Source organism: Chiroxiphia lanceolata, unplaced genomic scaffold, assembly GCF_009829145.1.
Source record: "Chiroxiphia lanceolata isolate bChiLan1 unplaced genomic scaffold, bChiLan1.pri scaffold_49_arrow_ctg1, whole genome shotgun sequence".
NCBI lineage: Eukaryota > Metazoa > Chordata > Aves > Passeriformes > Pipridae > Chiroxiphia > Chiroxiphia lanceolata.
In genome coordinates, this window is record NW_022476524.1 from 90,854 (window position 1) to 114,463 (window position 23,610).

Here is a 23,610-nt window from a genome sequence, read left to right on the forward strand (position 1 = left end):
TGTCCCCAAAGGACCACAGGGACCAGAGATGTCCCCGGGGACAGGAGGTGTCCCCAAGGGATCACATGGTCCAGAAGTGTCCCTGAGGGTCACTAGGGTCTAGAGATGTCTCCAAGGATAGGATGTGTCCCCAAGGGGCCACAGGGACAGGATGTGTCCCCAGGGACAGGACATGTCCCCAAAGGATCACAGGGTCTGGAGGTGTCCCCAGGGACAGGAGGTGTCCCCAAAGGATCACAGGGACAGGAGGTGTCCCCAGGGACAGGAGGTGTCACCAAAGGATCACAGGGACCAGGAGTGTCCCCCAGGGACAGGAGGTGTCCCCAAGGGGCCACAAGGTCAGGATGTGTCCCTGGGTGCCACCTTTGGGGAACTTTACAAGGACCCTGTTGAGCTTCACTGGGGACCCCAGAAATCCCTCCCCAACCCCAATTCTGAGCCCCAGGTGAGACTCTACCTCGGAGCTTCACCAGGGACCCCAGAAATCCCTCCTCAACCCCAATTCTGAGCCCCAGGTGAGACTCTACCTCGGAGCTTCACCAGGGACCCCAGAAATCCCTCCCCAACCCCAATTCTGAGCCCCAGGTGAGGCTCCACCTCAGAGCTTCACCAGGGACCCCAGAACTGCCTCCCCTGACCCCAATTTTGAGCCCCAGGTGAGGCTCCACCTTGGAGTTTCATCAGAGACCCCAGAACCCCCTTCCCAACCAAAATTCTGAGCCCCAGATGAGGCTCCACCTCAGAGTTTCACCAGGGACCCCAGAAATCCCTCCCCAACCCTAATTCTCAGCCCCAGGTGAGGCTCCACCTCAGAGCTTCAGCAGGGACCCCAGAAATCCCTTCCCAACCCCAATTCTGAGCCCCAGGTGAGGCTCCACCTCAGAGTTTCAGCGGGTACCCCAGAACCCCCTTCCCAATCCCAATTCTGAGCCCCAGGTGAGGTTCCACCTCAGAGTTTCACCAGGGACCCCAGAAATCCCTCCCCGACCCCAATTCTGAGCTCCAGGTGAGACTCCACCTCAGAGCTTCACCAGGAACCCCAGAACTGCCTCCCCTGACCCCAATTCTGAGCTCCAGGTGAGGCTCCACCTCAGAGTTTCACCAGGGACCCCAGAAATCCCTCCCCAACCCTAATTCTCAGCCCCAGGTGAGGCTCCACCTTGGAGCTTCATCACAGACCACAGAACCCCCTTCCCGACCCCAATTCTGAGCCCCAGGTGAGGTTCCACCTCAGAGTTTCACCAGGGACCCCAGAACCCCCTTTCCGACCCGAATTCTGAGCCCCAGGTGAGGCTCCACCTCAGAGCTTCACCAGGGACCCCAGAACCCCCTCCGAACCCCAGTTCTGAGACTCCACCTCGAAGCTTCACCGGGGACCCCAGAACCGCCCCCGGGTGCCAGGGGGGGGGTCCGTAGCCCACCTGGGTGGAGCCGTAGCCGCCCCCGAAGTAGTTCTGCTGGGCGAGCCAGCGCACCACGGGCCCCGCCAGCTCCGGCTTCTTCATGTGCAGCAGGGCCAGCAGCGCGTAGGACGTGCCCTCGATGTTGTAGGTCCGGGCGTTCCGCTCCTCCCAGCTCTGCCCACCTGGGGGGGACGGGGGACCCTCAGCACCTCCCCAGTGTCAGGGACCCCAAAAACACCCTCCCCACAGCCAGGGACCCCAAAAACACCTCCCTGGCACCAGGGATCCCAGAACCATCTTCTCCCACACCAGTGACCCCAGAAACACCTCCCCGGCACGAGGGACCCCAAAAACATCTCCCCAGCACCAGGGACCCCACAAAAACCTCCTCCCACATCAGGGACCCCAAAACCACCTCCCTGGCACCAGGGACCCCACAAACACCTCACCAGTGCCAGGGACCCCAAAAACAACCGCCCCCCAGCACCAGGGACCCCATAAACACCTCTCCAGCACCGGGGACCCCAAAAATATCTCCCTGGCACCAGGGACCCCAAAAAAACCTCCCCAGCACCAGGGACCCCATAAAAACCTCCTCCCACATCAGGGACCCCAAAAACACCTCCCTGGTGCCAGGGACCCCACAAACACCTCACCAGTGTCAGGGACCCCACAAACACCTCTCCAGCACCAGGGATCCCAAAAACACCTCCCTAGCACCAGGGACCCCACAAAAACCTCCTCCCACATCAGGGACCCCAAAAACACCTCCCTGGCGTCAGGGACCCCACAAACACCTCACCAGTGCCAGGGACCCCACAAACACCTCACCAGTGTCAGGGACCCCACAAACACCTCTCCAGCACCAGGGATCCCAAAAACACCTCCCTGGCACCAGGGACCCCCAAAAAACCTTCCTGGGGCCAGGGACCCCCAAAACACCTCCCCGTAGCCAGGGAACCCAAAAACATCTCTCCAAAGCCCGGGACTTCAAAAACACCCTGCCCATAGCCAGGGAACCCATAAACACCTCCCCATAGTCAGGGACCCCAAAAACACCTCCCTGGCACTGGGGACCCCCAAAAAACCTCCCCAGCACCAGGGACCCCACAAACACCTCCCCCCACCCCAAATTCGGCTCCCGAAGGGCCCGAATCGAAGCGTCACCTTTGGAGAACTTCATGAGGACCTTCTCGCTCTTGAGCTTCACCAGGGACCCCCTCACCCCAAGGACCCCACAAACACCTCCTCCGACCCCAGGGACCCCCCAAACACCTCCCTCTGCCCTAAATTTGACTCCTGAAGGGCCCAAATGGAGGCGTCACCTTTGGAGAACTTCATGAGGACCTTCTCGCTCTTGAGCTTCACCAGGGACCCCAGAACCACCCCAAGTACCCCAAAACCACCTCCCCAGCACCAGGGACCCCACAAACACCTCCTCCCACCCCAGGGACCCCCCAAACACCTCCCTCTGCCCTAAATTTGACTCCTGAAGGGCCCAAATGGAGGCGTCACCTTTGGAGAACTTCATGAGGACCTTCTCGCTCTTGAGCTTGCCGGCCAGGGCCAGCGCGTAGGAGCTCAGGGCCACCGTGTAGGGCCGGGCCAGCTGCTCGTAGCGCCGGCCCAGGAACTCGGCGGCCTTGTTGATGCTCCAGTCCAGGTTCTGGGCAGGGGGGGGACACACAGTTGGGGTCCTCAGGTGGCCCCGACCGGGCGGGGGGTGGCCGGGGAGGGTCACCTGAGGGGGTCACTCACGTTGACGTGGTCCTTGCAGATCTCCCGGGCCTCCTCCAGCGCCACGAGGACGAAGGCGGTGAGGGACACCTCGGGCTCGGCCCCCTTGTAACCCCCCTGTGGGGCGGGACACGGGACACGGGATATGAGACACGGGACATGGGACACGGGACAGGGGACATGGGATATGGGACACGGGACAGGGGACACGGGACAGGGGACATGGGACACACCTCGGCATCGGGGGGGCCCAGCAGGACCTGTCCCTGTTCCCTCCGTGCCCCTTGATGTCCACAATGTCCTCCCTGTCCCCTCCCTGTCCCCAATGTCCTCCCTGTCCCCTGATGTCCACAATGTCCCCAGCGTCCTCCCCATTCCCCTTCCTGTCCCCAATGTCCCCAATTTCCTCCCTGTCCCCTCCCAGTCCTCAATATCCTTCCCATCCCCTCCCTGTCCCCTGATGTCCCCAATGTCCTCCCTGTCCCCAAGGTCCCCAATGTCCTCCCCGTTCCCCTCCCTGTCCCCAAGGTCCTCAATGTCCTCCCCGTTCCCCTCCCTGTCCCCAAGGTCCCCAATGTCCTCCCTGTTCCCCTCCCTGTCCCCTGATGTCCCCAATGTCCTCCCCGTTCCCCTCCCTGTCCCCAAGGTCCCCAATGTCCTCCCTGTTCCCCTCCCTGTCCCCCGATGTCCTCAATGTCCTCCCTGTCCCCAATGTCCTCCCTGTCCCCTCCCTGTCCCCAATGTCCCCAATGTCCCCACCCTTCTCCCCGATGTCCCATCACCCGGCGGGGTCCTTCTACCCCAACAGCTCATCCCAAACATCCCTCTCCAAACCAGGGAATCCTAAACATCCTAACCCAAAACAGGGAATCCCAAACATCGCTCCCCAAACCAGGGAATCCCAAACATCCCAACCCAAATCAGGGAACCCCAAACATCCCTCCCCAAAACAGGGAATCCCAAACATCCCTCCCCAAACCAGAGAACCCCAAACATCCCTCCCCAGGTCAGGGAACCCCAAACATCCCTCCCCAAACCAGGGAACCCCAAACATCCCAACCCAAACCAGGGAACCCCAAACATCCCTCCCCAAGCCTGGGAACCCCAAACATCCCTCCCCAAAACAGGGAATCCCAAACATCCCTCCCCAAACCAGGGAATCCCAAAACATCCCTCCCCAAACCAGGGAATCCCAAACATCCCTCCCCAAGCCTGGGAACCCCAAACATCCCTCCCCAATCCCTGGAACCCCAACCATCCCTCCCCAAACCAGGGAACCCCAAACATCCCTCCCCAATCCATGGAATCCCAACCATCCCTCCCCAAACCAGGGAATCCCAAACATCCCTCCCCAAACAAGGGAACCCCAAACATCCCTCCCCAAACCAGGGAATCCCAAACCAGGGAATCCCAGGGTTGGTGTCCCCTCCCTACAATCATCTCCTGGTGGATGACGGGAGCGTCCTCCTGGAAGATCCCGTCCGGCTTCTGCTTGTTGAGGATGAGCCACTTGACGGCCCCGCAAATGACCTCGGGCTCGATGTCCGTCAGCTTCTGGGCCATGGAGAACACTTTGACCACGTAGGCGGTCAGCCTGGGGACGGGGGGGGGACAGGGGGGTCACCTCCCAATGTTTGGGGTTCCCTGGTTTGGGGAGGGATGGTTGGGGTTCCCCAGTTTGGGGAGGGATGGTTGGGGTTCCCTGGTTTGGGGAGGGATGTTTGGGGTTCCCTGGTTTGGGGAGGGATGTTTGGGGTTCCCTGGTTTGGGGAGGGATGTTTGGGATTCCCTGGTTTGGGGAGGGATGTTTGGGGTTCCCTGGTTTGGGGAGGGATGTTTGGGGTTCCCTGGTTTGGGGAGGGATGTTTGAGGTTCCCTGGTTTGGGGAGGGATGTTTGGGATTCCCTGGTTTGGGGAGGGATGTTTGGGGTTCCCTGGCTTGGGGAGGTGACACCCGGCCCCAGGGGGGTTTTTGGTGGCCCCGCTCCCTCACCAGGTGCTGGAGGGGCGGCCGATGAAGGCGGCGTAGGAGTTGTCGGGTTTCTTGAAGGCCAATTGTTGGACGTAACCTGGGGAGGGGACGAGGGGTGGGGTCAGGGGCGTGGGCAGGCCACCGACGCCCTCCAGGTGTTGGTCAACACAAGGGTGGCATTCCCATCCTTGGGGAACATTCCCAATGTCCCTTAGAGGACATTCCCACCCTGGGAGGACATTCCCACCCTTTGGGGCCATTCCCGCCCCCCGGGGGGATGTCCCCATGTCCCCGCCCGCGGGGGGGATGTCCCCATGTCTCTGCCCCCCGGGGGGGATGTCCCCATGTCCCCGCCCCCGGGGGGGATGTCCCCATGTCCCAACTGCCCAGGGGGATGTCCCCATGTCCCTGCCCCCCGGGGGGGATGTCCCCATGTCCTCACCCGCCGGGGGGGATGTCCCCATGTCCCCACTGCCCAGGGAGATGTCCCCATGTCCTCACCCTTCCTGATGAGCTCGATGGTCCCGGCCCTGCGGTCCAGCCCGAAGCTCTCCCACTGCTGGGTGCTGTCCAGGTAGTGGGTGGCGATGACGGTGGGGGTCAGGGCGATCATGTTCTGCTCCCCGCAGCCCGAGGGCACCGTGATCAGGTGCTTCAGCTTGTCCCCGTCGATGGCCTTCTCCACCAGGATGGACACGGGGTTCCCTGCGCCACGGCCGGGGGGCCGGTCAGGCCGGGGGGGTCCCCTCCCCTCCCACCCCACAGGGTGTCCCCGGTGATGTCCCCTCCAACCCCACAGGGTGTCCCTGAGGGTGTCCCCTCCCCTCCCACCCCACAGGGTGTCTCTGAGGGTGTCCCCTCCCCTCCCACTCCACAGGGTGTCCCTGAGGGTCTCCCCTCCCACCCCACAGGGTGTCCCCGGGCGTGTCCCTTCCCACCCCACAGGGTGTCCCTGGGGGTGTCCCCTCCCCTCCCACTCCACAGGGTGTCTCCGAGGGTGTCCCCTTTCCCCTCACCCCACAGGGGTGTCCTCTCCCACCCCACACGGTGTCCCCGGGGGTGTCCCTTCCCACCCCACAGGGTGTCCCCTCCCCTCCCACCCCACAGGGTGTCCCTGGGGGTGTCCCCTCCCCTCCCACCCCACAGGGTGTCCCCGGGGGTGTCCCCAGCCCGGAGCTCACCCTGGATGCTGACTTTGGTCTCGGGTTCGGTGTCGGGGACGATGTCGGACAGATCCGCCGCCTTCACCCGCTCCTCCTGCACCCCGTCTGCGGGGCAGAGGGGGGTCACCCCAAATCCTTCTTGTCCCCAAGCCCCGAGGTGACCCAGCCCTGCCCCAGGATGTCCCTGGGGCCTCAAGACCTTCCAGGGTCACTTCTGGATGTCCCTTCTCCCTTGAGATGCCCCAATTCCGTGGTGGGGTGTCCCTTGGCCCCCAAGACACCCCAGACCCACAGCAGGACCCCCCTCATTTCCTGGGATGCCCCAATTCCACAGTGGGGTGTCCCTTGACCCCAAGACATCCCAGACCCCCAGTGGGGCTTCCCTTGACCCCAAAAATATCCCAGACCCACAGTGGGACTTCCCTTGATCCCAAAATGTCCCAGACCCTCAGTGGGACTTCTCTTGACCCCAAAATATCCCAGACCCACAGTGGGGCTTCCCTTGTCTGGCCCCAAAATATCCCAGACCCCCAGTGGGGCTTCCCTTATCCCCCAAAATGTCCCAGATCCACAGTGGGGCTTCTCTGGTCCCTCAACACAACCCAGACCCACAGTGGGGCTTCCCTTGACCCCAAGATGTCCCAGACCCCCAGTGGGACTTCCCTTGTCCCCCAAAATGTCCCAGACCCACAGTGGGGCTTCCCTCGTCCCCAAAATATCCCAGACCTACAGTGGGGCTTCACTTGTCCCCAGAATGTCCCAGACCCACAGTGGGATTTCCCTTGTCCCCCAAAATGTCCCAGATCCACAGTGGGGCTTCTCTGGTCCCTCAACCCAACCCAGACCCACAGTGGGGCTTCCCTTGATCCCAAAATGTCCCAGACCCCCAGTGGGGCTTCCCTTGTCCCCCAAGATGTCCCAGACCCCCAGTGGGGCTTCCCTTGTCCCCCAAGATGTCCCAGACCCCCAGTGGGGCTTCCCTTGTCCCCCAAGATGTCCCAGACCCCCAGTGGGGCTTCCCTTGTCCCCCAAGATGTCCCAGACCCCCAGTGGGGCTTCCCTTGATCCCAAAATGTCCCAGACCCCCAGTGGGGCTTCCTTTGTCTGGCCCCAAAATATCCCAGACCCCCAGTGAGGCTTCCCTTGTCTCCAAAATATCCCAGACCCACAGTGGGACTTCCCTTGACCCCAAAATGTCCCAGACCCCCAGTGGGGCTTCCCTTGACCCCAAGATGTCCCAGACCCACAGTGGGGTTTCCCTTGATCCCAAAATGTCCCAGACCCACAGTGGGGTTTCCCTTGATCCCAAAATATCCCAGACCCCCAGTGGGACTTCCCTTGTCCCCCAGGATGCCCCAAACCCGCCCTCGGGGGCACATCCTCCATCCCCCAGGACGTCCCACCCCCACAGGGGTCCATCCCGTTGTCCTGGGGGTCCCCCCCTGGCTGGGACCCCCCCCTTTGGGGTCGGGGCCCCCCTGGTCACTCACTGACTCCCTTGTTCTGTGGGTCCAGCTCGATGATCTTCACCGTCTTCTCCAGCCTCATCCCCTCGGGCTGCCCGGGGCAGATCCGACACCGTCACTGGGGCCGGTTTTGGGGTCCCCCCTTCCCAACCCCTCCGGATTGTCCGGGAAAGGGGTCCCAGTACAGGCCAGCACCCCCAGGGGGTGTGACACACCAGTTTAGGGGGTGTCCCCTGTCCCCAAAGACGCCTCAGAGACCTCCCAAGGTTTTGGGGATCCCTCGAGCCCCAGAGAGTCCTCCCAAGGTTTAGGGGATCCCTTGAATGTCTTGGAGTCCTCCCAAGGTTTAGGGGATCCCTCAAGTCCCAAGGAGTTCTCCCAAGGTTTTGGGGATCCTTTGAGTCCCGAGGAGTCCGCCCAAGGTTTAGGGGATCCCTTGAATGTCTTGGAGTCCGCCCAAGGTTTCGGGGATCCCTTGAATGTCTTGGAGTTCTCCCAAGGTTTTGGGGATCCCTTGAATGTCTTGGAGTCCTCCCAAGGTTTAGGGGATCCTTCAAGCCCCAAGGAGTCCTCTCAAGGTTTTGGGGATCCTTTGAGGCCCGAGGAGTCCTCCCAAGGTTTCGGGGATCCCTCAAGCCCCAAGGAGTCCTCCCAAGGCTTAGAAGACCCCTCAAGCCCCAAAGAGTCCTCCCAAGGTTTAGGGGATCCCTTGAATGTCATGGAGTTCTCCCAAGGTTTAGGGGATCCTTCAAGTCCCAAGGAGTTCCCCAAGGTGTTGGGGATCCCTTGAATGTCTTGGAGTTCTCCCAAGGTTTTGGGGATCCCTTGAACCCCAGGGAGTTCTCCCAAGGTTTAGGGGATCCCTTGAATGTCTTGGAGTCCTCCCAAGGTTTCAGGGATCCCTCAAGCCCCAAGGAGTCCTCCCAAGGCTTAGAAGACCCCTCAAGCCCCAGAGGGTCTTCCCAAGGTTTAGGGGATTCCTCAACACCCAAGGAGCCTTCCCAAGGTTTCGGGGATCCCTTGAATGTCTTGGAGTCCTCCCAAGGTTTAGGGGATCCCTCAAGCCCCAGGGAGTCCTCCCAAGGTTTAGGGGATCCCTTGAATGTCTTGGAGTTCTCCCAAGGTTTTGGGGATCCTTCGAGTTGCAAGGAATCTTCCCAAGGTTTAGGGGATTCCTTAAATGCCTTGAAATGTCTTAAATGTCCCCGTGCTGAGGACACCCAAGGGGCATCCCCGGTGCCCCGAGGGGCCACTCAACCCCGAGGGCCACTCACCACCACCCCAGGGCCACTCACTCCGAGGGGCCACTCACCACCACCCAAAGGCCACTCACCACCACCCGGGGGTCACTCACTCCGAGGGCCACTCACCCCCACCCCAGGGCCACTCACCACCACCCGGGGGCCACTCACCACCACCTGTGGGCCACTCACCCCCGAGGGGCCACTCACCACCACCCAGGGGCCACTCACCACCATCCCAGGGCCACTCACCACCACCTGAGGGCCACTCACCCCCGAGGGGCCACTCACCACCACCCAGGGGCCACTCACCACCACCCCAGGGCCACTCACCACCACCCAAAGGCCACTCACCACCACTCGGGGGCCACTCACTCCGAGGGGCACTCACCACCACCCCAGGGCCACTCACCACCACCCGGGGGCCACTCACCACCACCCCAGGGCCACTCACCACCACCCGGGGGCCACTCACCACCACCCCAGGGCCACTCACCACCACCCAGGGGCCACTCACCCCCACCCAGGGGCCACTCACCCCCACCTGAGGGCCACTCACCCCCGAAGGGCCACCCACCACCACCCCAGGGCCACTCACCCCAAGGGGCCACTCACCCCCGAGGGGTCACTCACCACCACCCAGGGGCCACTCACCACCACCCCAGGGCCACTCACCACCACCCAGGGGCCACTCACCACCACCCCAGGGCCACTCACCACCACCTGAGGGCCACTCACCCCCGAGGGGCCACTCACCACCACCCAGGGGCCACTCACCACCACCCGTAGCTTCTTCTTGACGCCGTCGCCCGCGAACAGGTCCCTGACGGCCGCCTTGACCTCGACGTCGTGCAGCCCCAGCTGGAGGGGCACGAGCACGAAGGACACGGTGCGGGAGGACTCGGCCTTGACCCGCAGGATCTGCTGGAAGCGCTGCTTGGCCGTGGAGGGGCCGCACATGGCGGGGTTGTGAACCAGCTCCACCCGCACCTGGGGGGCACAGGGAGGGGCACGGGGGGCACAGGAGGGGCACAGGGTCATGGAATGCCCGGAGGTGGTGGAAGGGACCCCCGAGGATCGTCCGGTCCGACTCTGCCCGGGACGCCCCAAAATCACACCAAGTGCCCGAGGGCATCATCCAAATGTTCCCCGAGCTCTAAAATCTTGGGATATCCTGATTTAGAAGGGACCCACAAGGATCCCAAAGTCCCACCAAGTGCCCGAGAGCCTCATCCAAATATTCCCTGAGCTCTAAAATCTCGGGATATTCTGATTAATAAGGGACCCCCAAGGACCCCAAAGTCCCACCAAGTGCCTGAGAGCATCATCCAAACATTCCCTGAGCTCTAAAATCATGGGATATCCCGGTTTAGGAGGGACCCACGAGGATCCCAAAATCCCACCATGGCCCTGAGAGCATCATCCAAACATTCCCCGAGCTCTGAAATCTCGGGATATCCCGATTCAGAAAGGAGCCCCAAGGATCCCAAAATCCCACCGTGGCCCTCAGACCCTCTTCCAAACGCTCCCCGAGCTCCAAAACCTCGGGACATCCCGATTTAGAAAGGACCCCCCCCCCCATCCTCGTGGTCAACTTCGGAGCTTCTCCGGGGGGATCCAGGAGGCCGTAGACCCCCCACCCCAACCCCAAACCTCCCCGGGGTTGGGGTCCCCACTCACGGTGATCTCCTGGAGCCAGTAGTTGTAGAGGACGGCGCGGATCTCCACCTGCTCGTTCCTCACCACCGAGTAGGGCAGGCGCAGGTCGATGAAGAAATCCTTCCTCACCGTGATCTCGTAGGGGTCGGCCACGCACAGCCCTGGTTGGGGTTGGGGGGGGGGGGCAGGACGGGATTGGGGGGGTTTCTGGGATGGCCCCGAGGCCTTCAGAGAGCCCTCAGAACCCCCAGGAGTCACCCCCGGGGTTTAGGGGATGCCTCGGATCTCTCGGAGTTCTCCGGGGGGTTTGGGGGATCCCTGGAGTCCCAAGGAGTGCTCCCAAGGTTTGGGGGATCCCTTGAGTCCCAAGGAGTGCTCCCAAGCTTTAGGGGATCCCTTGAGTCCCAAGGAGTGCTCCCAAGGTTTGGGGGATCCCTTGAGTCCCAAGGAGTGCTCCCAAGGTTTAGGGGGTCCCTTGAGTCCCAAGGAGTTCTCCCAAGGTTTGGGGGATCCCTTGAATCCCAAGGAGTGCTCCCAAGGTTTAGGGGGTCCCTTGAGTCCCAAGGAGTTCTCCCAAGGTTTGGGGGATCCCTTGAATCCCAAGGAGTGCTCCCAAGGTTTAGGGGATCCCACCAGTCCCAAGGAGTGCTCCCAAGGGTTAGGAGTTCTCCCAAGGTTTAGGATCCCACCAGTCCCAAGGAGTCCTCCCCAGGTTTAGGGGATCCCTCGAGCCCCAAGGGTGGTCACCAAGCCCGACAGGATCTCCCCCTGAGATTCCAGGGATCCCTCAAAGCCCAGAGGAGACCCATCAGGCTTCAGGGGGCCACTCCCAAGGGTCTGGAGGTCCCTTTGGTGCCCGGGGCCACCCTCCCCCTGGTTGCCATACCCTTGTTGGGCGAGAGGCTGACGGCCAGCACCTCCCAGGTGGTGATGGAGTCCTTCAGGTACACGGGCAGGGTCTTCACCGACACCCTGGGGAGGGCAGGGGGTGACCAGGGGGGTCACAACCCACCCCAACCCCACCCTGAGGGGTGTCACCGCCTCCCAGGGTGGAGTTGGGGGGGTCACAGTTGGTCCCCAAGAGAGACCAGGGGGGTTGGGATGAGCCCTGGGTGGACCAAGGTGGTCCTGAGGCAGCACCAGGGGGTTTGGGGTGACCCTTGAGTGGACCAAGAAAGTCCTGAGGCAGCACCAGGGGGTCAGAGATGACCCCTGGGTGGACCAAGGTGGTCCTGAGGCAGCACCAGGGGGTCAGAGATGACCCCTGAGTGGACCAAGAAAGTCCTGAGGCAGCACCAGGGGGTCAGAGATGACCCTTGATTGAACCAAGGTGGTCCTGGGGCAGCACTGGGGGGTCAGGGGTGACCTCAGTGTGGATGTGGGGGGGTCACAGCTGGTCCCCAAGACAGACCAGGGGGTTTGGGATGAGCCCTGGGTGGACCAAGGTGATCCTGAGGTAGCACCAGGGGGTTTGGGGTGACCCTTGATTGGACCAAGGTGGTCCTGGGGCAGCACTGGGGGGTCAGGGGTGACCTCAATGTGGATTTGGGGGGGTCACAGCTGGTCCCCAAGACAGACCAGGGGGTTTGGGGTGACCCCTGGGTGAACCAAGGTGGTCCTGAGGCAGCACTTGGGGTCAGGGGGGATATCAGTGTGGATTTGAGGGGGTCACAGCTGGTCCCCAAGAGAGACCAGGGGGTCAGAGGTGACCCTTGAGTGGACCAAGGCGGTCCTGAGGCAGCACCAGGGGTTTGGGATGACCCTTGAGTGGACCAAGATGGTCCTGAGGTAGCACTGGGTGGTCAGGGGTGACCTCTGTGTGGATTTGGGGGGGTCAGGGAGGGGGAGATGACCCCCAGGGGTCAGGGGCTGGAGGGACAGGGTCAGGGCTCACCCCAGATCGTTGGGGGCCTCCGTCAGCTGCTCCACCTGCCACAGCCAACTCTCGGGGAAGAGGCTCCGCGAGGTGATGGCCTCGTCGCTCAGGAACACCTCGTCCTCCTCGCCTGGGGGTGGGGGCATCCCTCTCGTCCGTGGCCTCATGGCCACCCCTGAGCGGAGCCGGTATCACCCCAGCACCGGCCAGGCACCCCCTGGGGCTGCCCACCCAACCTTCACCCCGAAGTCATCCAAAAGTCACCCAAAAGTCACTCAAAAGGCACCCAGAATTCACCCAACATTCACCCAAAATTCATCCAAAATTCACCCAACCTTCGCCAAAAATGCACCCAAAATTCAACCAAAATTCATCCCAAATTCACCCAAAATTCATCCCAAAATTCACCAACATTCACCCAACACTCACTCAAACGTAACTCAGCGTTCGTCCAACTTTCATCCCAAGTTCATCCAATGTTCACCCAACATTCACCTAAAATTCACCCAAAAGTCATCCAAGTTCACCCCAAATTCACCCCAAATTCATCCAAAATTCACCCAACATTCACCCAACCTTCACCCAACCTTCCCCCAAGGAACACCCAAGGGGTACCCAAAGAACTCCCAAATCTTCCTCCAAGGAGCATCCAAGAGACTCTCAAATCTTCCCTCAAGGAACACCCAAGGAACTCCCAAATCTTCCCCCAAGGAACACCCAAGGAACTCCCAACCTTCCCCCAAGGAATGCCTAAGAGATTCCCAACCTTCACCCAAGGAGTGTCCGAGGAACACCCAACCTTCAACCAGAGAACACCCAAGAGACTCCCAAATCTTCACCCAAGGAACACCCAAGAGACTCTCAAATCTACACCCAAGGAGCACCCAAGGAACACCCAAATCTTCCCCCAAGGAACACCCAAGGAACTTCCAAATCTTCACCCAAAGAACACTCAAAGAATTCCCAAATCTTCACCCAAGGAACACCCAAGGAACTCCCAACCTTCCCCCCCAAGGAACACCCAAGGAACTCCCAACCTTCCCCCAAGGAACTCCCAAATCTTCACCCAAGGAACACCTAAGGAACTCCCAAATCTTCACCCAAGGAGCACCCAAGGAACACCCAACCTTCAACCAGAGAACACCCAAGAGACTCCCAAATCTTCACCCAAGGAGCACCCAAGGAACACCCAACCTTCACCCAAGGAACACCCAACCTTCAACCAGAGAACACCCAAGAGACTCCCAAATCTTCACCCAAGGAACACCCAAGAGACTCCCAACCTTCACTCCAGGGAAAACCCAAGGAACTCCGAAGTAACACCCAAGGAACTCCCAACTTTCCCCCAAGGAACACCCAAGAGACTCCCAACCTTCCCCCCCTTCCCTCCAGGACCTCCCCCGGCTCCCCCGGTCCCCCCTTTCCCCCCGTCCCATCCTATCACTTGCTTCGTGCCAGCTGGATCTTGCTCTGGCGCCGCTTCTCCTGGCGGATGCCCTGGATGTACTTGCAGCAGTCGAGGAAGGCGCGGACGCAGGACTCGCCCTCCTGGATGTAGGAGCTCCTCTGCTCGCAGCTGTGATCCATCGGGATCTCCCGCATCCCGTCCTCGCAGCACTTCCGCAGAGCCTTGTCCTGGTACTCGGACGCTGCCGGCACCGGCACGGCTGCTGGCACCCGGCGTGGGGGGACACCCCGGGGGCCCTCGGGGACGTGGGACATTCTGGGGGTCCTCGGGAATGTGAGACACTTTGGGGTTCCTCAGGGATGTGGGATAGTCTGGGGTTCCTCAAGGATGTGGGACACTCTGGGGTTCCTCAGGGAGGTGGGACACTTTGGGGTTCCTCAGGGACATGGGACACTTTGGGGTTCCTCAGGGATGTGGGACACTTTGGGGTTTCTCAGGGACATGGGACACTTTGGGGTTCCTCAGGGATGTGGGACACTTTGGGGTTCCTCAGGGACGTGGGACACTTTGGGGTTCCTCAGGGATGTGGGACACTTTGGGGTTCCTCAGGGACATGGGACACTTTGGGGTTCCTTAGGGACGTGGGACAGTCTGGGGTTCCTCAGGGACGTGGGACACTCTGGGGTTCCTCAGGGATGTGGGACACTTGGGGGTTCCTCAGGGACATGGGACACTTCGGGGTTCCTCAGGGACACGGGACACTTTGGGGTTTCTCAGGGACGTGGGACACTTTGGGGTTCCTCAGGGACGTGGGACACTTTGGGGTTTCTCAGGGATGTGGGACACTTTGGGGTTCCTCAGGGATGTGGGATAGTCTGGTGTCATCAGGGACATGGGACACTTTGGGGTTCCTCAGGGACATGGGACACTTCGGGGTTCCTCAGGGATGTGGGACACTTTGGGGTTCCTCAGGGACGTGGGACAGTCTGGGGTTCCTCAGGGACATGGGACACTTTGGGGTTCCTCAGGGATGTGGGATAGTCTGGTGTCATCAGGGACATGGGACATCCTCGTGTCCCTCATGGGACACCATCATTGACTGGGACATGGGCTGTTCTGATGTCCCTCAGGGACATGGGACACCATCACTGACCGGGACATGGGATGTCCTGGTGGCCCCCAGGGTCATGGGACACTCTGATGGCCCCCAGGGACAGGGGCACTCTGGTGGCCTTTGGGACAGGGGACACTTTGGTGGCCTTTGGAGCAAGGGACATTGTGGTGTCACCAGGACACAGGACACTCTGGTGTCCCTTGGGACAGGGGACACTCTGGTGTCACCAGGGACAGGGGACACTGTGGTGTCCCTCAGGGACACGGGACACCATCACTGATTGGGACATGGGCTGTTCTGGTGACCCTCAGGGACAGGGGACACTCTGGTGCCCCTCAGGGACATGGGACACCATCATTGATTGGGACATGTGATGTTCTGGTGACCCTCAGGGACAGCGGACACTCTGGTGTCCCCGGGGGCACAGGACACAGGACAGGGGCCACCCCGGTGTCACCCACCTTTGGTGCCTTTGTACTGCACGAGCGGCAGCGAGCGACGCCTGCGCGAGGCCTCCTTGGGACACTGCACCTCTGGGGACAGGGGGACACGGGTCAGGACCCCGCAGTGTCCCCAACACACACCCCGGTGTCACATCCCAAAGCTCAGAGTCACCTCCCCCATCCATGAGGTGTCACATCTCCGAGGTGTCACCTCCCCGACCCCTGAGGTGCCACCTCCTGCACCCCTGAGGTGTCACCTCCCATGTCCCCGAGGTGCCACCTCCTGCACCCCCAAGGTGCCACCTGCCATGTCCCCCACCCCCGAGGTGTCACCTCCCTGATCCCTCCAGTGTCACCTCCCATGTCCCCGAGGTGCCACCTCCCTGATCCCTCCAGTGTCACCTCCCTGACCCCCAAGGTGCCACCTCCCTGATCCCTCCAGTGTCACCTCGCCCACCCCTGAGGTGCCACCTCCCTGATCCCTCACGTGTCACCTCCCACATCCCTGAGGTGCCACCTGCCATGTCCCCGAGGTGTCACATACCCCATCCCTCAAGTGTCACCTCCCCCACCCCCGAGGTGCCACCTCCCCGATCCCTCAAGTGTCACCTCCCTCACCCCCAAGGTGTCACCTCCCAATCCCTCAAGTGTCACCTCCCTGACTCCCAAGGTGTCACCTCCCAATCCCTCAAGTGTCACCTCCCACATCCCCGAGGTGCCACCTGCCATGTCCCCGAGGTGTCACATACCCCATCCCTCAAATGTCACTCCCCCCACTCCCGAGGTGCCACCCCCGGTGTCCCCACAGTGTCCCCCCGGCTGTCCCCTGTCCCCCCCCGTCCTACCCGACCGCGGTGGCGTCGAGATCTTCACGTTGGTGGCCAAACCGAGCCCGGCGTCGGCGAAGACCCCGACGTTGTCCCTCCCGCTGCCCGCGGTGCAGCCGATGTCACTCTGCTCCACCGTGTCCCAAACCTGCCACCACCACCAGGGGACACTCGTGACGGCCACGGCCACCAACAGGGGACAGTGGGGACAGTGGGGATGGCCACTGCCACCACCAGGGGACACTCGTGACGGCCACGGCCACCAACAGGGGACAGTGGGGACAGCGGGGATGGCCACTGCCACCAACAGGGGACACTCGTGACGGCCACGGCCACCAACAGGGGACAGCGGGGATGGCCACTGCCACCAACAGGGGACACCCGTGATGGCCACGGCCACCAACAGGGGACAGTGGGGATGGCCACTGCCACCAACAGGGGACACCCGTGATGGCCACGGCCACCAACAGGGGACAGTGGGGATGGCCACTGCCACCAACAGGGGACACCCGTGATGGCCACGGCCACCAACAGGGGACAGCGGGAATGGCCACTGCGACCAACAGGGGACACCCGTGATGGTCACGGCCACCAACAGGGGACAGCGGGGACAGTGGGTGGAGACAGGAGGGACAGCAAGGACAGTCACTGCCACCAACAGGGGACAGAGGGGACAGTGGGGACAGGAGGGACAGTCACTGTCACCAACAGGGGACAGAGGGGACAGTGGGGACAGGAGGGACAGTCACTGTCACCAACAGGGGACAGAGGGGACAGTGGGGACAGGAGGGACAGTCACTGCCACCAACAGGGGACAGAGGGGACAGTGGGGACAGGAGGGACAGTCACTGCCACCAACAGAGGACAGTGGGGATGGCCACTGCCACCCCCTGGGGACATCTGGGATGGCCACTGCCACCACCACCAAGGGACACCTGTGACGGCCACTCCCACTCCCCTAGGACAGCGGGGACAGGGGGGACAGTGGGGACAGAGAGGACAGCAGGGACACTGGGGACAGTGGGGACAGTGGGGACAGCAGGGACAGTGGGGACAGAGAGGACAGTGGGGACAGAGAGGACAGCAAGGACAACGGGGACAGTGGGGACAGCGGGGACAGTGGGGAGGGCACCCCCTGGGCACCCACCCTGGCCTGGGTGAACTTGTTCTTCTTGCTGAGCACGAAGACCCCCTTGTCCACGGCCACCAGCCCCACGTGGGCCCGGTGGTCGCCCTCGAGGCGCAGCCTCATGGGGGTCCCCGGTTGGTGCACGCGGTTGTCGGCCTCCGTCGCCCCCTTCACCACCAGCTGCGGGGGGCACATGGGTTGGGGGGGGGTCACCTCCGGTCACGGCCACGGGATGGCCCCAAAAACCCTTTGTGAGACCCCCAGAACCTGACCCGTGGGGATACCCCGACCCCAGGGGTGGTGGAGACCCCAAAACCCATTGTCACACCCCCAAAACCCCTTCATGAGACCCCCAGAATCTGATCCATGGGGAAACCCCAACCCCAGGGGTGGTGGAGACCCCAAAACCCCTTCATGAGACCCCCAGAACCTGATCCATGGGGAAACCCCAACCCCAGAGGTGGTGGAGACCCCAAAACCCTTCATCACACCCCCAAAACCCCTTCATGAGACCCCCAGACCATGTCCTGTGAGGATACCCCGACCCCAGGGGTGGTGGAGACCCCCAAAACCCTTCATGAGACCCCCAAAAATCCTTCATGAGACCCCCCAGACCGTGTCCTGTGGGGAACCCCAACCCCAGGGGTGGTGGAGACCCCAAAAACCCTTCATGGGACCCCCAAAAACCCTTCATGACACCCCCAAACCTGCCCCGTGGGGAACCCTGACCCCAGGGGTGGTGGAGACCCCAAAAACCCTTCCCCCAAAACCCAAGCCCTTCCAAAGACCCCCCCCAAGCCCCTCAAGGGTCCCTCAAGTTCTTCGAGGGTCTCTAAGTCCCTCAAGGGCCACCCAAGTTCCTCCAGGACCACCCAAACCCCTCAAGGGCCACCCAAACCCCTCCAGGATCACCCAAACCCCTCCAGGACCACCCAACCCCCTCCAGGACCACCCAAACCCCTCAAGGACCACCCAACCCCTTCAAAGTCCCTCAAGCCCCCCAAGGGCCACCCAAGTTCTTCGAGGGTCTCTAAGCCCCTCAAGATTCCCTCAAGGGACACCCAAGTGCCTCCAGGACCACTCAAACCCCTCCAGGATCACCCAAACCCCTCAAGGGCCACCCAAACCCCTCCAGGACCACCCAACCCCTTCAAAGTCCCTCAAGCCCCTCCAGGGCCACCCAAGTTCTTTGAGGGTCTCTAAGCCCCTCAAGAGTCCCTCAAGGGCCACCCAAGTGCCTCCAGGACCACCCAACCCCCTCCAGGACTACCCAACCCCCTCAAGGGCCACCCAAGTGCCTCCAGGACCACCCAACCCCCTCCAGGACTACCCAACCCCCTCAAGGGCCACCCAAACCCCTCAAGGGCCACCCAAACCCCTCAAGGGCCACCCAACCCCTTCAAAGTCCCTCAAGCTCCCCAAGGGCCCCTCAAGTTCTTCAAGGGTCTCTAAATCCCTCAAGGGCCCCCCCCCAATCCCTCAAGCACCACCCCAAGGACCCGTCAATCCCCTCCCAAGGTCCCCAAGGCCCCCCCAAGGCTCCCAAGGCCCCCCAAGACCCCCAAGGCCCCCCCAAGGCTCCCAAGGCCCCCCAAGACCCCCAAGGCCCCCCCCAAGACAGGGGGGACACTCACGGTGCCCATGCAGGTGTCCTGGACATCCACCCAGACGGAGTCGGCCACGATCTCTCCGGGCAGGACGTGATAATAGGCCACGATGCGGAAGGAGGGGATGAGCTCGGGGGTCACCGGCAGGCTCATGGTGACCAGGCTCTGCCCGGCCTCGTGGCGCTGCCGCCCGGCGCGGACGATGCGCCCCTTGCTCATGATCTGGGGCGGGCGAGGAGTGCGGGGTTGGTGGTGGCCACCCGGGTGGCGAGTGACCCCTCAGCCCACCCTCAACCACCACGGGGGTTCAGGATGTCCCGGTCACCCCATCCTGCCGTGCTGGCCCTTGGTGACCACTCCTAGACACGGTCATCGGTCACCTTGGCCGTGGTCATTGGTCATCTTGGCTATGGTAATTGGTCATCTTGGCCATGGTCATTGGTCACTCCAGTCATGGTCATTGGTCACCATGGTTGTAACCACTGGTCACTCTGGTCACGTCTGTTGGTCAACCTGGCCATGGTCATTGGTCACCTTGGCCATGGTCATTGGTCACCTTGGCCATGGTCATTGGTCACCCTGGCCATGGTCATTGGTCACCCTGGCCATGGTCATTGGTCACCATGGTTGTGACCACTGATCACTCTGGTCACGTCTGTTGGTCAACCTGGCCATGGTCATTGGTCACCCTAGTCATGGTCATTGGTCACCCTAGTCATGGTCATTGGTCCCCTTGGCCATGGTCATTGGTCATCCTGGCCATGGTCATTAGTCGCCATGGTCATTGGTCACCCTGGTCATGGTCATTGATCACCCTAGTCATGATCATTGGTCACCCTGGCCATGGTCATTGGTCACCTTGGACATGACCATTGTTCACCTTGGCCATGGTCATTGTTCACCCTGGCCATGGTCATTGGTCACCTTGGACATGACCATTGTTCACCTTGGCCATGGTCATTGGTCACCTTGGTCATGGTCATTGGTCACTCAGCCAAGCCCCCCCAGCCACCCCAACCCCCGAGCCGGGTCGATACCCACCAGGTAGGTGAAGTACTGGACGGCGTCGCGGACGGCGTTGTTGTTGGTCTTGAGGTGGAAGTTGACGGGCAGGTTCTCCCCGGCCCTCAGCTCCGTGGCCTGCACGGCCAAGTGCAGGAAGTTTCCGGAGCCGGCCTGGCTGCGATAGGCCTGGGCCGTCATCTGCCGCGACGCCTGGCGCTCGGGGGGCAGCCCCTCCTGCACCGTCCGCACCTGGGGGGGACAGGGGGACACCCCGTCAGCGGGGAGGGGGCTGTGAGTGGGCGGGGCTTGGCACCGAGGGCTTGGCCTCCATGGAGGTCGTGGTCAATGGATAGGTCTTGGCCAATGGATAGGTCTTGGTCAAGGGAGAGGTCTTGGTCAAAGGAGAGGTCTTGGCCAATGGATAGGTCTTGGCCAAGGGAGAGGTCTTGGTCAAAGGAGAGGTCTTGGCCAATGGATAGGTCTTGGCCAAGGGAGAGGTCTTGGCCAAGGGAGAGGTCTTGGCCAACGGAGAGGTCTTGGCCAATGGAGAGGTCTTGGCCAATGGAGAGGCCTTGGCCAAAGGAGAGGTCTTGGCCAATGGAGAGGTCTTGGCCAATGGAGAGGTCTTGGCCAATGGAGAGGCCTTGGCCAATGGAGAGGTCTTGGCCAATGGAGAGGTCTTGGCCAATGGAGAGGCCTTGGCCAATGGAGAGGTCTTGGCTGACAGAGACATCTAGGCCTCCGTGGAGGTCTAGGTTTCTGTAGAACTCTGGGCCACCTCTAGGCCACCACGGAGGTCTAGGCCACCACAGAGGTGTCACCCCTGTCCCCCCCCAAGCCAGTGTCCCCACTCACGGTGACGGGGACGCTGTCCTTGTTGGCCGGCATGTTGACCACGAGCCGGGCGGTGCCGTCGCGCTGGGTGGACACCAGGCCCTGGAACCCGTCGGCCTGGACGCTGACACGCGGGGCTGGTGACCCGTCCGGGTTGGTGACGAAGACCTGGAGGGGACACGGGGGACGTCGCGGGGGCACGGGGCAGGGGGCACTGGGAATGGGCGGTGGCACTGGGAACACTGGGAAGGGGCAGTGGGAACACCGGGAAGGGGCACTGGGAGGGGGTGGGTGGCGTTGGGACACTGGGAAGGGGTATTAGGAACACTGGGAAGGGGCACTGGGAACACTGGGAAGGGGCACTGGGAAGGGGCATTGGGAAGGGGTGGTGGCACTGGGGACACTGGGAAGGCACACTGGGAAGGGGGGGGTGGCACTGAAAAGGGGCACTGGGAACACTGGGAAGGGGCACTGGGAAGGGGCACTGGGAAGGGGCACTGGCACTTGGAACACTGGGAAGAGGCACTGGGAAGGGGCACTGGGAAGGGGCACTGGCACTGGGAGCACTGGGGAGGGGCATTGGGAAGGGGTCACCCCAGTGACACCGGGACAGCCCAGGGTCCCCAGACCCTCTCCAGGTGACACAGGGACGTGGCACAGGGACAGACGTTGGGTCCCAAGTCCCCCCCTCCTCCAAAATCCCCCAGTCCCTCCCAGTCCCCATCCCCATCACGGGGACCCTGAGGGCCCTGGGCCGATGCCAGCGCTGTCCCCAGTGTCCCCCCACCCCTGTCCCCAATGTCCCTGCTGTCCCCAGTGTCACCGCTGTCCCCACCGCTGTCCCCAATGTCCCTGCTGTCCCCAGTGTCCCCGCTGTCCCCACCGCTGTCCCCAGTGTCCCCGCAGTCCCCAGGTGTCCTTACCCGGAGGTCAAAGGGCATGCCCGGTTTGAAGTACTTGGGGGTGTGGGTGAAGTGGATGGTGTAGGGCGACGTCACGATGGGGATGCCACCACGCTGGGCCTCCACCATGTCACTGCCTGGGGCACCGGGGGCACGGCCGCGTCACACGGGGACAGGGGTCACTGTCCCCTGCCCAGGGACAGCCCCGGTGGCCTTGGGGTGGCCCCGGGTGTCCCCATCATCCCTGTCCCCAACCCCAGGTGTCCCTGTCCTCACATACCCAACCTCATGTCTCCCCGTCCTCCCCGTCCCCAAATCCAGGTGTTCCCATCCTCCCTGTCCCCAACCCCAAGTGTCCCAAGACCCACCTCACTCGGGGACAGGGGTCACTGTCCCCTGCCCAGGGACAGCTCTGGTGGCCCTGGGGTGGCCCCAGGTGTCCCCATCCTCCCTGTCCCCAACCCCAGATGTCCCCAGACCCACATCCCTGGTGCCAGGGTTCACTGTCCCCTGTCCAGGGACAGCCCCAGTGGCCTTGGGGTGGCCCCAGGTGTCCCCATTCTCCCTGTCCCCACCCCAAGTGTCCCTAGACCCACATCCCCTGGTGCCAGGGCTCACTGTCCCCTGCCCAGGGACAGCCCCAGTGGCCTTGGGGTGTCCCCGGGTGTCCCCATCCTCCCTGTCCCAAACCCCAGGTGTCCCCCCGTGTCCCTGCAGACCTGACTGGGTGAGGACGGTGACGGACACGTAGAGGGAATGTCCCACCAGCTCCTGCGGGTTGGGGAAGCGCTGCCGCAGAGCGTCCATGGTCAGCACGGCCTCACCATCCCCGTCGGTCACCTGCGGGGAGGGGACACTCAGGGGACAGGCAGGGGACACCCAGGGGACAGCCAGGGGACAGCCAGGGGACAGGGGACAGGCAGGGGACAGGGGACAGGCAGGGGACAGGGGCCAGCACGGCCTCGCCATCCCCGTCTGTCACCTGTTGGGAGGGGGGAGTGAGGGGACACCCAGGGGACAGAGGACAGCCAGGGGACAGGAGACACCCAGGGGACACCCAGGGGACACTCAGGGGACAGCCAGGGGACAGGGGACAGCTGAGGGACAGGGGAGAGGGGACAGTATGGTCTCACCATCCCCGTCGGTCACCTGCAGGGAGGGGATACTCAGGGGACACCCAGGGGACAGGGGACACCCAGAGGACAGTCAGGGGATGGGGGACACCCAGGGGACAGTCAGGGAACAGGGGACAGCCAGGGGACAGGGGACAGGCAGGGGACAGGGGACGTCCTCGCCGTCCCCATCTGTCACCTGCAGGGAGGGGGGAGTGAGGGGACACCCAGGGGACAGGGGACACCCAGGGGACAGGGGACACCCAGGGGACAGGCAGGGAACAGAGGACAGGCAGGGGACAGGGGACAGCACGGCCTCACCATCCCCGTCTGTCACCTGTTGGGAGGGGGGAATCAGGGGACACCCAGGGGACAGGGGACACCCAGGGGACACCCAGGGGACAGGGGACAGCCAGGGGACACCCAGGAGACAGTCAGGAGACAGTCAGGAGACAGCCAGGGAATGGGGGACAGGCAGGGGACAGTCAGGGGACAGGGGACAGGCAGGGGACAGGGGACAGTACGGTCTCACCATCCCCGTCTGTCACCTGCAGGAAGGGGAGAGTGAGGGGACACCCAGGGGACAGAGGACAGGCAGGGGACAGGCAGGGGACAGGGGACACCCAGGGGATGAGGGACAGGCAGAGGACAGGCAGGGGACAGGAGTGGGAATGGGGACAGGGGACAGACAGGGGACAGGGACAGGACGGGA

The 23,610-nt window shown here is 62.5% G+C and overlaps 1 protein-coding gene and 2 long non-coding RNA genes across 3 annotated transcripts in view; all 3 read right to left on the minus strand.

Annotated features, from left to right (window-relative positions):
* C3 (complement C3) overlaps nt 1-23,610 on the minus strand; it is a 45,485-nt gene that overhangs the window by 11,623 nt on the left and 10,252 nt on the right. The window contains exons 2-22 of the mRNA XM_032677295.1: nt 22,506-22,627; nt 21,808-21,923; nt 20,906-21,052; nt 20,087-20,299; nt 19,073-19,267; nt 17,457-17,618; nt 16,328-16,457; nt 15,501-15,572; nt 13,966-14,166; nt 12,536-12,692; nt 11,528-11,613; nt 10,663-10,802; nt 9,760-9,972; nt 7,766-7,832; nt 6,294-6,380; nt 5,614-5,817; nt 5,134-5,209; nt 4,575-4,734; nt 3,162-3,257; nt 2,919-3,069; nt 1,422-1,585 (exon numbers count right to left, since the gene is read on the minus strand). Coding sequence (XP_032533186.1) covers nt 1,422-1,585; nt 2,919-3,069; nt 3,162-3,257; nt 4,575-4,734; nt 5,134-5,209; nt 5,614-5,817; nt 6,294-6,380; nt 7,766-7,832; nt 9,760-9,972; nt 10,663-10,802; nt 11,528-11,613; nt 12,536-12,692; nt 13,966-14,166; nt 15,501-15,572; nt 16,328-16,457; nt 17,457-17,618; nt 19,073-19,267; nt 20,087-20,299; nt 20,906-21,052; nt 21,808-21,923; nt 22,506-22,593 — 2,925 coding nt within the window. The 5' untranslated portion in view covers nt 22,594-22,627. The remainder of the gene's footprint in view (nt 1-1,421; nt 1,586-2,918; nt 3,070-3,161; nt 3,258-4,574; nt 4,735-5,133; nt 5,210-5,613; nt 5,818-6,293; nt 6,381-7,765; nt 7,833-9,759; nt 9,973-10,662; nt 10,803-11,527; nt 11,614-12,535; nt 12,693-13,965; nt 14,167-15,500; nt 15,573-16,327; nt 16,458-17,456; nt 17,619-19,072; nt 19,268-20,086; nt 20,300-20,905; nt 21,053-21,807; nt 21,924-22,505; nt 22,628-23,610) is intronic.
* Nucleotides 2,002-2,617, minus strand: LOC116781640. Its single transcript, XR_004354925.1, has 3 exons — nt 2,521-2,617; nt 2,288-2,345; nt 2,002-2,171 (listed from the first exon to the last, which is right to left on the minus strand). It is a non-coding gene; the product is annotated as an uncharacterized LOC116781640 (long non-coding RNA).
* On the minus strand, nt 12,700-13,871 carry LOC116781639. The gene is made up of 6 exons (XR_004354924.1): nt 13,839-13,871; nt 13,629-13,800; nt 13,284-13,594; nt 13,199-13,250; nt 13,078-13,153; nt 12,700-13,012 (listed from the first exon to the last, which is right to left on the minus strand). It is a non-coding gene; the product is annotated as an uncharacterized LOC116781639 (long non-coding RNA).